Source organism: Bufo gargarizans, chromosome 9, assembly GCF_014858855.1.
Source record: "Bufo gargarizans isolate SCDJY-AF-19 chromosome 9, ASM1485885v1, whole genome shotgun sequence".
NCBI classification, from domain to species: domain Eukaryota; kingdom Metazoa; phylum Chordata; class Amphibia; order Anura; family Bufonidae; genus Bufo; species Bufo gargarizans.
In genome coordinates this window covers 187,308,587-187,324,461 of record NC_058088.1, presented here as the reverse complement: position 1 = coordinate 187,324,461, position 15,875 = coordinate 187,308,587, and the positions used below count along the sequence as shown (strand labels likewise).

At 45.4% G+C, this 15,875-nt stretch overlaps 1 protein-coding gene across 1 annotated transcript; it reads left to right on the top strand.

The window, feature by feature from the left end:
- The first annotated feature begins 1,486 nt into the window (after positions 1-1,486).
- Positions 1,487-9,690, top strand: LOC122919649 (leucine-rich repeat neuronal protein 1-like). The gene is made up of 2 exons (XM_044268802.1): positions 1,487-1,640; positions 7,309-9,690. The coding sequence occupies exon 2, from the start codon at positions 7,383-7,385 to the stop codon at positions 9,567-9,569; it is 2,187 nt and encodes a 728-aa protein (XP_044124737.1). The 5' UTR covers positions 1,487-1,640; positions 7,309-7,382; the 3' UTR covers positions 9,570-9,690.
- Positions 9,691-15,875: the final 6,185 nt, after the last annotated feature.

Here is a 15,875-nt window from a genome sequence, read left to right as displayed (position 1 = left end):
CAGAATGCATGGGGATAAAACTGATCAGCTCTTTTCCGGTATAGGGCCCCATGTCACGGAACTCAGCGCCGGAAAAGAAAAACGCGGGTGAAAAAGTTTGAAAGTACCCTTAGAGTGCTTAAATACTAATACTAACATATATTGCCTAATACTGCCATATAATAGTGAACACATATCAGCGCCCTAGTGTGCTTAAATAATACTGCCATATATTGCCTAATACTGCCATATAGTGGTGAACACATATCAGCTCCCTAGAGTGCCTAAATAATACTACCATATATTGCCTAATACTGCCATATAGTAGTGAACACATATCAGCACCCTAGTGTGCTTAAATAATACTACCATATATTGCCTAATACTGCCATATAGTGGTGAACACATATCAGCTCCCTAGAGTGCATAAATAATACTACCATATATTGCCTAATACTGCCATATAGTAGTGAACACATATCAGCACCCTAGTGTGCTTAAATAATACTACCATATATTGCCTAATACTGCCATATAGTAGTGAACACATATCAGAACCCTAGTGTGCTTAAATAATACAACCATATATTGCATATTACTGCAATAGTGTGATCTTATAACAATGCCATACATCACCTAGATAATAGCACCATACCCGCCACATGGTACCTACATAATACTGTCACAGAGTAGGCACAATATGGCGCCAAACAGTATCTTAATTATACTGCCATACAGTGCTAATTGCTGCATCATAAAGTGCCTAGATATTAGTGCCATCCTGTGAACACATATTGGTGCCGTACAATACTGATTCCTAAGCACCGCTTCCTATGTATAGGGCTATATTGGGCACATTGGCTTCGAACATGCCCGATCCTTTGTTCTGTCTTTGGCTCACCCCCCTGTCGAGGACACATGCATGCTCGACTGAGCCCTACACATGTATGAGGGGAGGGGGGGATAGCTGTCGCCCTGCATAATGGCATTGCAGGAATATCTTCAGTGTGCATCCTCCTTCATGTGTCTGGTTCCTTAGGAGCCACTAGTTCTGTCTGCCCCCGGTTCCTAAGCCCTTTCCTTGTGTCTGGGGTGGGGTGGGGTGGGGAGGACAATAATGAGTTAATATGTGAAATCCTCTGTTTCCAGGCAGGTCAGCGGCGTGATCTCAGGCCTGATCCATATTCATAATATCACCGTGTGTTGTCAGCTTCTATATCAGACGCTTTACACATCCATCGGTCCCGCCTGCCCGTCTTCTCCATTGGTCGCATCCTTGGAAGCTCTGGAAGATGATTGGCCGGCTGGAGCACCTGTCAGATGAAAAAGCTCCTTTTATTCAGCCGGAGGAGAAAGAAACAGCCACAAAGCAGAACACGAGGGAGAGAGAGAAGACCAAACGGGTGGGAAAACATGACAGATAAAGGCGAGAAGGTCCACCAGTAGACCAGAAGGAACCTCGAAGGAGACATCTCTGCAGGGATAAGAAACGAAGGTACTGCTCCTCCAAGAACCAAGCAAGGACGGAGCAGACCAGGGCGTGAAAGACAAAGAATGGTAGACCCAAGCCCCTGAAGGCTAATGGCGTAGAGTTGAAGAACCGTGGACAAGTCTTCTTCTCAAGCGGTGGTGACCCCTCAAAAACCGAGGCCTCTTTGACGGTAAATAGGTCTATTTCTCATATCATCATCCTTCATCAGTAGGTGTCCCCTCCCGTTGTCCTCAATTCTCCGTCTTGTCCTGCCTCATTAAGTCCAAATTTTTGGATCTCCTCCTTCCCATTCCTCTTGCCCTCCATAAAATTGCATGGGGCACGCCGATTCGGCACTGCTAAGTGGCATGGCATGTTGTCATGGGAGGTGACGTCATGCGTTGAGGGTACAGATAGATATGCAAAATTTAAAACAAACTGTACAGGATGATTTTTTTTAAAATATATTGTTCATTGTTCGTAGGGCCACCTATACCCAAAATTAAAGGGTAACAAAAAACAAACAACATTCTCGGAAACAGTTAATTAGATAAAATTTAAAATTTAAATTTCCAGTGTATTTCTGAGGGGAGACTGGACGTTTTTTATCAAATTGATTGTAAAGTTCTGAATTTCCTTAGTCTCAGGGTAGAATCTTTGTTGATGTTCAGCAACAAACACAGTGACACCTGCTGGTCGATGGGAGTACTGCAGGGAATCATGAAAAAAAAAAATCTGAGAGGTTATGTTATATTACAACATTTCTTGAAAGTAGTCACTCCATGACTCCAATGATGGGGGGGGCAGTGTTTACTAATAGAACCCGTTGAGTAGATGCTGATTGGTTCATTTGCACCATGTGACTAGAACGACTATTACCATATTTTTACAACACTTTTAGGACCATTTTACGACACTAAGCCGGATGGGTCTTGTGGATATGGTACAGCCCTCAGAGGCCAACCGCAAGGATGAAAATGATAAAAAAAATATTCTGCCTGCTGCCACCACTAGGGGGAGCGCCTCACATATAGAATATACAGCTAGTATTGAGTTCAATAGGAGCTGTATAATCTGTATGCAGTGAGCTCCCCCTAGTGGTAGCTGCATTTATTATTACATTCAATAGGAGCTGTATAATCTGTATGCAGAGAGCTCCCCCTAGTGGTGGCTGCAGGCAGAGAAAAGGATATCCATAGTCTTCCATATGCAAAGTAAGGGTACTTTCACACTAGCGGCAGGACGGATCCAACAGGCTGTTCACCCTCTCGGATCCGTCCTGCCGCTAGTGTGAAAATGGCCTAATTTCTTTTCACTTATGGGACCCCTGTACAATTCCTTTAGTATGAAATCTGATCGTCCAGAATGCCCATTGGTCTGAGATTCTTCAGGACTAGTTGAAAGCTACATTAATTGGATGTTTAGAAATTTTGGGGCTCCAGAGTTTTGTGTAAAGATGGTGCACTTCTAATTTGTAAGCCTGGTTTAGATATATTTCATACTTACTGGTGTAGCAGAGCTGACTATGTCACTGTTCTGTTTCATTTACCAAGTGTAACAGCAAGTTATGCCGAATGACAAACTCTGCTCTAACACATCTGTATCTGCAGAGCTGGATATGGCTATTGCTCTCTGTTGTGTTCTTGCCAATCATAGCTCTCATCTGTCTGCTGGCCGAGCATTGATCTCCCAGCAGTCATGCAGTACAGTTACTGATAGTAGCACCACACAGATCAGAAGATCGCCATCTAGTGGCCACCCTCCCATTATAAACTATGTAAACAATGCACACAGGGATAATAAACAGAGTGATGTCACAGTACAGGGATAATAAACACAGTGATGTCACAGTACAGGGATAATAAACACAGTGATGTCACAGTACAGGGAATAATAAACACAGTGATGTCACAGTACAGGGATAATAAACACAGTGATGTCACAGTACAGGGATAATAACACAGTGATGTCACAGTACAGGGATAATAAACACAGTGATGTCACAGTACAGGAGATAATAAACACAGTGATGTCACAGTACTGGGATAATAAACACAGTGATGTCACAGTAGCAGAGATAATAAACACAGTGATGTCACAGTAGCAGGGATAATAAACACAGTGATGTCACAGTAGCAGGGATAATAAACACAGTGATGTCACAGTACAGGGATAATAACACAGTGATGTCACAGTACAGGGATAATAAACACAGTGATGTCACAGTACAGGGATAATAAACACAGTGATGTCACAGTACAGGGATAATAAACACAGTGATGTCACAGTACAGGGATAATACACACAGTGATGTCACAGTACAGGGATAATAAACACAGTGATGTCACAGTACAGGGATAATAAACACAGTGATGTCACAGTACAGGGATAATAAACACAGTGATGTCACAGTACAGGGATAATAAACACAGTGATGTCACAGTACAGGAGATAATAAACACAGTGATGTCACAGTACAGAGGATAATAAACACAGTGATGTCACAGTACAGAGATAATAAACACAGTGATGTCACAGTACAGGGATAATAAACACAGTGATGTCACAGTACAGGGATAATAAACACAGTGATGTCACAGTACAGGAGATAATAAACACAGTGATGTCACAGTACAGGGATAATAAACACAGTGATGTCACAGTACAGGGATAATAAACACAGTGATGTCACAGTACAAGGATAATACACACAGTGATGTCACAGTACAGGGATAATAAACACAGTGATGTCACAGTACAGGGATAATAACACAGTGATGTCACAGTACAGAGATAATAAACACAGTGATGTCACAGTACAGGGATAATAACACAGTGATGTCACAGTACAGGGATAATAAACACAGTGATGTCACAGTACAGGGATAATACACACAGTGATGTCACAGTACAGAGATAATAAACACAGTGATGTCACAGTACAGGGATAATAAACACAGTGATGTCACAGTACAGGGATAATAACACAGTGATGTCACAGTACAGAGATAATAAACACAGTGATGTCACAGTACAGAGATAATACACACAGTGATGTCACAGTACAGAGATAATAAACACAGTGATGTCACAGTACAGAGATAATAAACACAGTGATGTCACAGTACAGGATAATAAACACAGTGATGTCACAGTACAGAGATAATAAACACAGTGATGTCACAGTACAGGGATAATACACACAGTGATGTCACAGTGCAGAGATAATAAATACAGGGATGTCACAGTACAGGATAATAAACACAGTGATGTCACAGTGCAGAGATAATAAATACAGTGATGTCACAGTACAGGATAATATACACAGTGATGTCACAGTACAGAGATAATACACACAGTGATGTCACAGTACAGGATAATAAACACAGTGATGTCCCAGTACAGAGATAATAAACACAGTGATGTCACAGGACAGGGATAATACACACAGTGATGTCACAGTACAGGGATAATAAACACAGTGATGTCACAGTACAGGGATAATATACACAGTGATGTCACAGTACAGGGATAATACACACAGTGATGTCACAGGACAGGGATAATATACACAGTGATGTCACAGTACAGGGATAATATCTTTCTTTTTTTGTCCTTTCCTGGCTCACCCCTTGTCACCCATAGTAACTGGAGTTCCAGTGGAGTCCCTTTGATTGGTTGGTATGAACAAGGCGGCCATTTTTAGTCAGACATGGCAAGGCCTGGTGTGTAGCAGTATGATAGTGGTAGTAGTAGTGTTGGGGGGCGAGGAATTTGAAAAATTGAAGAATACCGCAGTATGCACCTCAAGTGGCTGATAACAGGGAGCAATAGATGAAGAGATGGGATTTAGGCACGATATCCCTTTAAATGGTTTCCCTGACAACCCTTTTATTATGGCAGTTTAGGCTGCTCCAAAAAAACCTCTGTGAGGAAGATGGCAGCTTACAAGATGGCGGAGGGGTGGGAGGAGGGGGTAACAGGCTAAAGATTAGTTCTCTCTTCTGTGCATTGGCTTGCAGGCATTCCTGCGTATCCCAATGAGATGTAGTAGAGCTGAATTTGTTATTTAACGATTCGTTGCGTGCCATCGGAATGATGCAGCACTGTGACGGGCTCAGCACTGCTACATCCGTGCATGGATCCGCTTTTCCATTCATTCCGTTTCTATTGCACCATCCTAATCCATGGTTGCTGAGGTGGATATAGCAGTGCCCGGCGGCGCGCTCGGGGTTAATAATGTGCCTTCCCTCTCCTATCATTGGGAGAAAGCGCTCAGGGTGTTGCCATGGCAACATCTTAGTGCGAGCTAAAAGAGAGCATAGGAGACAGGGGCTTAAGATGGGGAGACAAATGAGGGGAGCAGGCGAATTATGGGGGGTGGGGGCGAGAGAATGGGCGCTGAGAGGAACCGGCATGAGGCGGAAACAAGAATAAAGGGATCAAGGATTTGTATTGATGGGGAAGACAGGGAAAAACACTGGAGCGAGCAAGCCAAGATGGAGGATGAAGAACAGATGGGGGACTGGGGGGGCGTGATTACTAAATCAATGGCTTAGACTAGAAAAATTTTAAGGTTTTGTGGCTTTAATGTATGAATCTGAGAACATGTATATATAATATATATCCTCTAATACAATAATATAATATAATATAAAATATGGAGACACTGGGTTGCCAAGGCATTGTAGAGCATATGGCCATAGCAACCAATCGGGTGGTGGCTTTCATTTTCCAAAAGCCCTCTGACAAAAGAGAGCTGGAATCTGATAGGTCCTTTCAAAAAATGAAAGCTGAAAACTGATTGGTTGCCACGAGCAACTGCTTTACCGTTCATTGGCAGCAGGTTTAATCTCTTAAAGAACCCTTAAAGGAACATGCCAATAAAAACTAGAGGCAGAGGAGCATGACCTCTACTTGGTGGTCTTTAAATCTCCTCAGGTCCAGCACTAGGAATACAGTAGTGTATTAGTTCTTCCTGGAGTGTTCCTTTAAAGCAGACATGCTCAACCTGTGGCCCTCCAGCTGTTGCAAAACTACAACACCCAGCATGCCCGAACAGCCTACAGCTATCAGCCTACAGAAGGGCATTGTGGGAGTTGTAGTTTTACAACAGCTGGAGGGCCGCAGGTTGAGCATGCCTGCTTTAAAGGGATTGGACCATCTGGGACATTGATGCTACATTGCTAGGATTTGCCATCAATGTCAGATAGGTGCAGGTCCCACCTCTGGGACACGCTCGTATCTCTGGAACGGGGCCCCCCAAGTGAAGGAGAACACTCTGCTAACGCTATGGGAGTTTCTAAAGTTCCCAAGCGAGGGTGCTTAGCTGTTCTCAGAAGCAGTGCATTGTCCTTCAGTTTGGGGACCCTGTTCTGGAGATAGGAGCAGGTCTCAGAGGTCCCTAGCGATATGTCATCAATGTCCCAGGTGGACCAACCCCTTTAAGGGCATTTTTGTCCACATTTGTGGCTGGAGGTCCATTGCCTCTGAAGAGGTATAATCTGTTATTGTGACTTCTTTAACTAGGGGTGCAGAGGTAGAAGTTGCACCTGGGGCCACATGTCAAGGGGGACCTAAAGGCCACATAAGATGACCCTACTGTTATAAATGACACATGGTAGTTGGGATGCCCTGATACAGATCTTGCATTGGAGCCCATGAACTTCCAGTTACATTGAGGTTGGTGAACCTGACATCACACCTGTTGAACGAATGTTGTCCAGATAGTGATACTTACATTCTCTGGCTTCTTTACGCCGTATAAATGGTGGTTTATGAGATACTGATATGACATTACTAGATGAAGAATTTGGGTTCTTTCTTGTAATATTACCTTCTGCTTTGTCTCCTTCCAGATCCATAGGCCCACAACTGGCTCCTTGTCTTCTCCTGGATTTCATTCAACATACATCGTATTGATTCCTTAAGAATGACGAGATCACTTCCTTGGACTGAGACTTTGGCTCTTCTTGTCATTTACCAGTCATTGTACATCTCAGGTCTGGCATTCTGTCCTCCTCAATGTGTTTGTGAAACAAGGCCCTGGTTCACCCCACAGTCCGTGTACCATGAAGCGAAGACGGTGGACTGCAATGACCTTCTACTGACTCACATTCCAGAAAATATCTCTATTGATACCCAAGTGCTACTTCTGCAGAGTAATAAGATATCACACATGGGTTGGGAACTTCAAGATCTGGTGAATCTTACCGAACTTGACTTGTCTCAAAACCACTTTCAGAGCATCCGGGACTTAAGCGTGTCCAACCTTTCCCATCTCATCACCCTTTATCTAGAGGAGAATCAGCTCACTGAGCTGCCGGACTACTGCCTAAAAGATCTAGAGAGTCTAGAAGAGTTGTATATTAATCACAACCAGATTAATTATATTGGCCCTCGAGCCTTTGCCGGCTTGGGAAAACTTCTGAGACTTCATCTCAATGCCAACCGTCTACGTGTTATCGATTCAACGTGGTTTGAAGACCTTCCAAACTTAGAGATACTCATGATCGGTGAGAACCCTGTGAGCGCCCTTCAAAACTTGAATTTTCAACCACTTGGAAGATTACACAGTCTAGTACTGGCAGGGATGGAACTTAACCAGATTCCAGAAAATGCCTTCTTTGGGTTGGACTACCTTGAAAGCCTTTCATTTTTTGATAACCGTCTTACTTCTGTCCCCAAGGAGGCGCTGAAGCATTTGAAGCTCCTCAAATTCTTAGACCTTAACAAAAACCCCATAAGTAGAATTCGGTCCGGAGATTTTAAAGACATGCCTCATCTTGAGGAACTCAGCCTAAATTCAATAGAGGATTTAGAAAGAGTGGAAGCGGAAGCCTTCCAGGACCTGCCTGAGCTTATTAAATTGGAAATTTTCAACAACCCTAGGTTGACCTACCTGGACCCTGGTGCCTTTGGACCCAACGTTAGTGCTTTGAAGACTTTACTACTTAGCAATAATCGATTGGCATTAATACCGCTTAAAGTATTTCAGACACTACCGGGATTATCTGAAATCAGCTTATACAGTAATCCTCTGCGCTGTGATTGCCAGAACAACTGGAAAGGACTTTCATCAGTTCAGCTGATTGAAGCCCAAGCCACACTCTGTACGAGCCCACCACTGGTCAGCGGACACCTCTTCCAGGAAATACAAGGACAGGCTTGGTTAAGTCGATGTCCTCCACTAATAGACGAAAATTCTTTTCCATCTCGGCTTCATCTATCCAAACACCAGCTGGTTACTCTTAACTGCCAAGCCAGCGGTCACCCAAAGCCAGAGATATACTGGATAACTCCTCATGGAGAAAGAATATCAGGAGGAACAGGCAGGGTCCGAATCTTAGCTGAGGGTTCTCTGGAAATTTTGGATGCTACAGAAGAAGATTCTGGGTCATACATGTGCCAAATGTGGAACTCAGATGGTACAGACAGTAAAAGTGTTGTCATCTTCATCAATGGGACTGAGGAGCAGGAGTTCACGTCTCTGTCCATAGTTACCAAAAAAGTTCATTCCAATTTTGTTGTGGTGGAGTGGAAGATGTTAGGCGGGCCAGCCAATGCTCCAAACGTCCTCGTTCCAGCCCTATGGACCTCAGCGACCATGAGGATACACAATCCACATATCAGTTATACCGCCAAAGTTCCTCTAGATATACAAGAGTACAACCTCACACATCTACAGCCAGCTACCAAGTATGAGGTTTGCTTCACTGTGTCATCTCTATCCCGGCCAAGTCAACAATCTTGTCTCAATGTGACCACCAAGGATGCTTCCTTTTCAGTGGCTGCAGTTGGTCGGCCGGTCAGTATTGCCCTCTCAGCAGCTCTCGGCTCCCTAATTGCTGGACTATGCATGGCTGCTGTCATCGTCTATGCTGGACATCACCTCCGTTACAAAAGCTGTGGACATTCTTTAAAAAAGTATATGCAGAGGGCTTCGTTCATCCCTCTCAATGAGTTCTATCCACCACTCATCAGTCTTTGGGAAGGAGAAGTCGAGAAGGAAAAGGAGAGCAGCTTGGAACATCCGGTTTTGGTGCCACCTCAAGAAGACAAGACGTTTCCAACGGTGGTTCAGATTGATACGTCAAAGACTTACATGTGGCAGCCTTAAACCCCTCCCTCCAATGCAATGAACTGGACATTGGGCCCCAGAATTTCATGCGTAGAAAATGTCCCCGTCTTAGAAATTTTTGTACCAGCAGACATCACGTGACGTTGGTGCCATTAGCACAATTTTGTCCAGACTGGCACCAGCGAGAGACATTGCGACCGCGACGATACACATTTTTTTATTTTCGTTCTTGGTTCTCGGTTTAACCTACATTACCAGCTTTCTAAAGTAAAATGGCGGCCATTTATACGTCACGTGTCTTTTGTGGAAAACTGTCAATAAGAAGGGAATTTTGGAAGTTCACACCTGTCTGTAGTCTGTTGATTTAGTCATGTTGCTTCTTATATTAAGGAAAGTTAGAGACCACGAGAGGGATCTCTTGGGCCCCAATGCAAGTAACATGGGTCTCCACTTACCATGTACCAATATTAGATCTGCAGGGGTCTGAACCTGGTTTTCAGAAGCTCCAGCACTGGAACCAGCTCCTAAAACTACACAGCTCCTTCCACTGTGTAGTGGCATTGCCTGGTCATTGCAATGCTGCTCCAATCCAAGCTTCTGAAAACAGCTTGGGCAGGAATTGGACCCTCGCAGATCTGATATACTCAACCTAAGGATAAGTCAGTAAGTCCCAGAAAATCCCTTTAAAGAGGGTTGATCCTGTTGACAAGTGCTCTTTAAATGAGAAAATGCATACTCCCTTTATGCACCACTGGAGGGAGCTATGGAGCTTACTGCATACATACAATGCATTAGTATACTGTAAGCTTCTGAGCTCCCCCTAGTGACGTCTGAAGGAAGCCAAATTGTTATCCTTTAACTCTTATGTATATGCAGGGGATTTGGAGCTCTGTGCCAGAAAAGCAAAGCTCTCACCGCTATAAAGATATATTAAGAGATTAATCGGGACAGAATTTAGGACAAATTGGTGTTCAAAGTTGGACATTCCCTTTAAGCAATAATACATCTTCTCTCCACCTTTCCGTGGCATATACTCCATTGTCCCCTCATGCACTGCACAGATTTCCTTACCTCTTCCTGTTCACAACGTTCCTTCCAATGCCTTTACGATCTGTCCACCGTACAGATTTATAATTATTTCCAAATAGGGGCGGGGCTGTGACAACCTGTGTGTGTGTGTGTGTGTGTGTGTGTATATATCAATCTTAATCATTAATATCTGCACTGTTGAGTTATATCATCCTACTACCCTGCTGGTGTCAGTCTTCACTGTATACTGGCATTATATTCATAAGATCAAAATATTCAGAACGAGCAGTAACACTCAAGAATCCCCAGAATGCATTGAGTAATGCCTGGTTGCAATCTAAGGGGCCCTCTGGAATTCTCTCAGGGCCCTTGAAGGAGAATCCTGATGAGCACCACTTGTCCTGATGGCCATCCACTGCCCAATGCTTCGCCTTTATTTCATAATATTGCAGATGGACCCAGAGGATCATAAGGGCCCTGTTTGGGGCCCCCTGATACTGTGTTCTTTCTACTTGGATAGCACTATGTCATGCGCTGCAGGATCAGGTTGTTCTTCATCGGACAGGCCCCAACAGGCCACATACCACAGCGGGTGCACATGGCCCCCAAGATCAGTCAGGAAATATTCTGTGTATCCAGAGATCAGAGAAGAGACGTGAGAAATATCAGATCGGGACACAGCGAATATTTTTAAAAATATATTTACAGATATAACAATATATAATGATTTACAGTGTCCTCAAAGGCCTTCATAAAAGAGTCAAATGAACAAGACCAGAAGAGTGAGACATGTGAGAGCAGCACGGAGACCCCCGAGAGAGCGTCCCTTCATCAACATGAACACAGAGAGAGAAATACTGTCTGGAGAGGGACATCTGAGAATGGTGTGTGGGGGGCTGAGGTGTCACATAACTGTGCAGTGTGACACCCTCAGGTTGTGTGTAGTGACCGGAGGGGACGAGCCGTGTGTGTAGTGACCGGAGGGGACGAGCCGTGTGTGTAGTGACAGGAGGGGACGGGCCGTGTGTGTAGTGACCGGAGGGGACGAGCCGTGTGTGTAGTGACCGGAGGGGATGAGCCGTGTGTGTAGTGACAGGAGGGGACGGGCCGTGTGTGTAGTGACCGGAGGGGACGAGCCGTGTGTGTAGTGACCGGAGGGGATGAGCCGTGTGTGTAGTGACAGGAGGGGACGGGCCGTGTGTGTAGTGACTGGAGAGGACGGGCCGTGTGTGTAGTGACAGGAGGGGACGGGCCGTGTGTGTAGTGACCGGAGAGGACGGGCCGTGTGTGTAGTGACCGGAGGGGACGAGCCGTGTGTGTAGTGACCGGAGGGGATGAGCCGTGTGTGTAGTGACAGGAGGGGACGGGCCGTGTGTGTAGTGACTGGAGAGGACGGGCCGTGTGTGTAGTGACCAAAGGGGACGGGCCGCGTGTGTAGTGACTGGAGAGGACGGGCCATGTGTGTAGTGACCGGAGAGGACGGGCCGTGTGTAGTGACAAGGGGGATGAGCTGCGTGTGTAGTGACCAAAGGGCATGGGCCGTGTGTGTAGTGACCAAAGGGGATGGGTCGTGTGTGTAGTGACCGGAGGGGATGAGCCGTGTGTAGTGACCGAAGGGGATGTGCCGTGTGTATAGTGACCGGAGAGGACGGGCCGTGTGTAGTGACAAGGGGGATGAGCTGTGTGTGTAGTGACCGGAGGGGACGGGCCGTGTGTAGTGACAAGGGGGATGAGCTGTGTGTATAGTGACCGGAGAGGACGGGCCGTGTGTAGTGACAAGGGGGATGAGCTGTGTGTGTAGTGACCGGAGAGGACGGGCCGTGTGTAGTGACAAGGGGGATGAGCTGTGTGTGTAGTGACCAAAGGGGATGGGCCGTGAGTGTAGTGACTGGAGAGGATGGGCCATGTGCATAGTGACCGAAGGGGATTGGCCATGTGCATAGTGACCGAAGAGGACGGGCCGTGTGTGTAGTGACCGGAGGGGACGGGCCATGTGCATAGTGACCGAAGAGGACGGGCCGTGTGTGTAGTGACTAGAGAAGATAGGCGATGTGTGTAGTGACTGGAGGGGACGGCCCGTGTGTGTAGAGACTGGAGATGATGGCCGTGTGTAGTGACTGAAGAGGACATGTTGTGCTTGTGTAGTGACTAGAGAAGATAGGCCATGTGCGTAGTGACCGGAGAGGACAGGCCATGTGCATAGTGACTAGAGAAGATAGGCGATGTGTGTAGTGACCGGAGGGGACGGGCCATGTGTGTAGTGACCGGAGGGAACGGGCCATGTGTGTAGTAACTGGAGAGGACGGGCCGTGTGTGTAGTGACTAGAGAAGATAGGCGATGTGTGTAGTGACTGGAGGGGACGGCCCGTGTGTGTAGAGACTGGAGATGATGGCCGTGTGTAGTGACTGAAGAGGACATGTTGTGCTTGTGTAGTGACTAGAGAAGATAGGCGATGTGTGTCTACAATGTCCATATCCACAGTTTTCCATCTCTCCGGTTAATAAATATTGTTGCTTTTTCCCTTCAGTTCCGTGAACTGATAATAAATAAAGTATATCGCTATGAGAATACATTTTCAGCAAAAGCAAGTCATTGTTGCCGTCATTTTTTCTCCGTTTAGATCATACAGAAATTTTTAGACAAACATAATCACTAAAGTCGGCAGAAGAAAGGTCAGAGTCTTCAGCGTAGTCAATAATAAATTCCCTTTATAGCGGCTGACTCCACAGAGCACATCCGGAAATCACTTCACAAAAATATTGCATAAGACTTGAATTTGTCACCTGAACAAAATCAGAAAAATACGAAAATCTTGCATGAAATTTCAAACTGACCTAGAGCTACAGAAAAACCACCTATAGACTCTATACTTTTTTGGCACACAAAGAGTACGAAAATGGCCACCAGACAGCTGGGAGGACTGTTGACCTGCTAACAAAGCACATTCATCGCCCCCCCCCCCCCCCCCCCCACCTCCTAATTCCCAAATCCCCAAACCCTAAAAATTTCACAGCAGCTAAATTCATCAAAAATAAAATAAAAATTTCAGTTGTGGGTCATCTCAGCGGGGCTGAGCATCAATAAATTGACCCACAGATACAGCATCATAATAAGTAGAAGGTAACGGAGCACAACAGTGGGAGAGCAGCATTTCTACGTCTTGAAAGTATCAGCGATGGACCTCCATATATGTAATCCATCAAATCGTCTTGCACAAGAAGGCCATCATTCAGAAGAAACCTACGGAGAACATCTCATATATGGTCCTAACCTGGTGGTGGCCCAAAAGTGCCTTCTTGGGTATATTGATCGGTTCCAACCATCTGAGTTGTCTTTCAAGCTGTAGACAAGATACTAGAGAGCTAATTAGACCAATCCAGGAGCCAAATTGACTTTTTGGAATTTTTAGCAGCCAGGAAAACAAATCCAAAAGTTAGGTCCCAGAAAGCATAAACCCAAAGGAGCAGCAGACATGGGGCTTGTGGAGAAGGTTGGCCCCAGCGAAGGTTAGTTCCCGGTGGATAATGAGAACCTAAACAAGGCACCCCCCCTCTCCATGGGCACTGTAATGTTAGCAAACATGGCACAGAAACCATCCAGAGGTTTATCTAACCTACCTAAAACAGAAGGGGTACAAACCAGCACTGAGCTCTTCATGACGTATGATGGGGGGTATGAACCTGCAGAAGAGTGGAGTCCATCTGCCATGGGCCCTCGCTACCTTACACCAGTTTCTAGGCAAATTGGCTCCAACCCTGGTCTACTTTGGATCTTTAGGGTCTACAGCTGGGCCCAGCACCCAACAGGAGACAACTCCAGGAGACAAATCCATATACAATGACCAACTAAAAGTGTTATATCCCTCCCTAACTGGGGTTCAAAATTGACTCAAATTGATTGAAATTGGAGGGGGGATGGGGAAGGCTTGCGGGTGGGTTCTAGATTCATACAAAGGATTTGCCCCTGACAAACCAATGGGTTACAATAAAATAATAATAAAATTAAATACTAAATATATACAAGGAGGGCATCAGGGACAAAAAACGGATGCGCCTCCTGAAGAGCATAACATGTGGAACTGTAACATAGCTAAGTGCCTGAAATGTGCCACCCAATATGAGAGCATCAATAAGATAACCCCAGGAAAGGAGTATGTATTGTCACCGCGGGAGCCTAAGGGGCCCAAGTCCTCTTGACCAGGGGTGTAACTGTGTTTCACAACCACTGGAGGGCCACAGGTTGCACCAAAATGCTGCTTCCAATGTGCAGAGGGAATGGAGGTGTTTTAAAGGGGTTCTTCACTGATTTTACAAATATCTGATTACTATACAGCACAAGATGTGGCTTGAGTACTGGCATGCTCCTTGCCCCCTTTGCTACCTCCACACCTTATTTGGTTTTCTAGGCAAAGTTCTAAGTAATCTGAGAAAGCCTGGTTGCTCAGGACATGCCGTCTGACAAGATATGACATTGCTTGTAAGGCAGTCAGAGCAACCAGACGAGTGAGGAGGAGTCAGGCAGCGTCAGCCTGCTTTAGTAATCAGATTCTTTTTCTTGAACCAAGAAACATTAAACCCTTAAACTCATGGATGCTGGATGTTAACATGGGATGTGTCTGAGCACTGGAACACCAGTATTGGCAAGTTTGTAACCAGACTGCCAGCTGAGGAGGACAGGAGGAGTCAGGCAGCGTCAGCCTGCTTTAGTAATCAGATTCTTTTTCTTGAACCAAGAAACATTAAACCCCTGAACTCATGGATGCTGGATGTTAACATGGGATGCGTCTGAGCATTGGAAACACCAGTATTGGCAAATGGTTCCATTGTAACCAGACTGTCAGCTGAGGAGGACAGGAGGAGTCAGGCAGCGTCAGCCTGCTTTAGTAATCAGATTTTTTTTTTCTTGAACTAAGAAACATTAAACCCCTGAACTCATGGATGCTGGATGTTAATATGGGATGTGTCTGAGCACTGGAAACACCAGTATTGGCAAGTGGTTCCAGACTGTCAGCTGAGGAGGACAGGAGGAGTCAGGCAGCGTCAGCCTGCTTTAGTAATCAGATTTTTCTTTTTCTTGAACCAAGAAACATTAAACCCCTAAACTCACGGATGCTGGATGTTAACATGGGATGTGTCTGAGCATTGGAAACACCAGTATTGGCAAATGGTTCCATTGTAACCAGAGTGTCAACTGAGGAGGACAGGAGGAGTCAGGCAGCGTCAGCCTGCTTTAGTAATCAGATTTTCTTTTCTTGAACCAAGAAACATTAAACCCCTGAACTCATGGATGCTGGATGTTAACATGGGATGTGTCTG

Bases quoted from the DNA above. Each gene is read 5' to 3' on its own strand.
- LOC122919649 (XM_044268802.1), top strand. From the start codon at position 7,383: ATGACGAGATCACTTCCTTGGACTGAGACTTTGGCTCTTCTTGTCATT.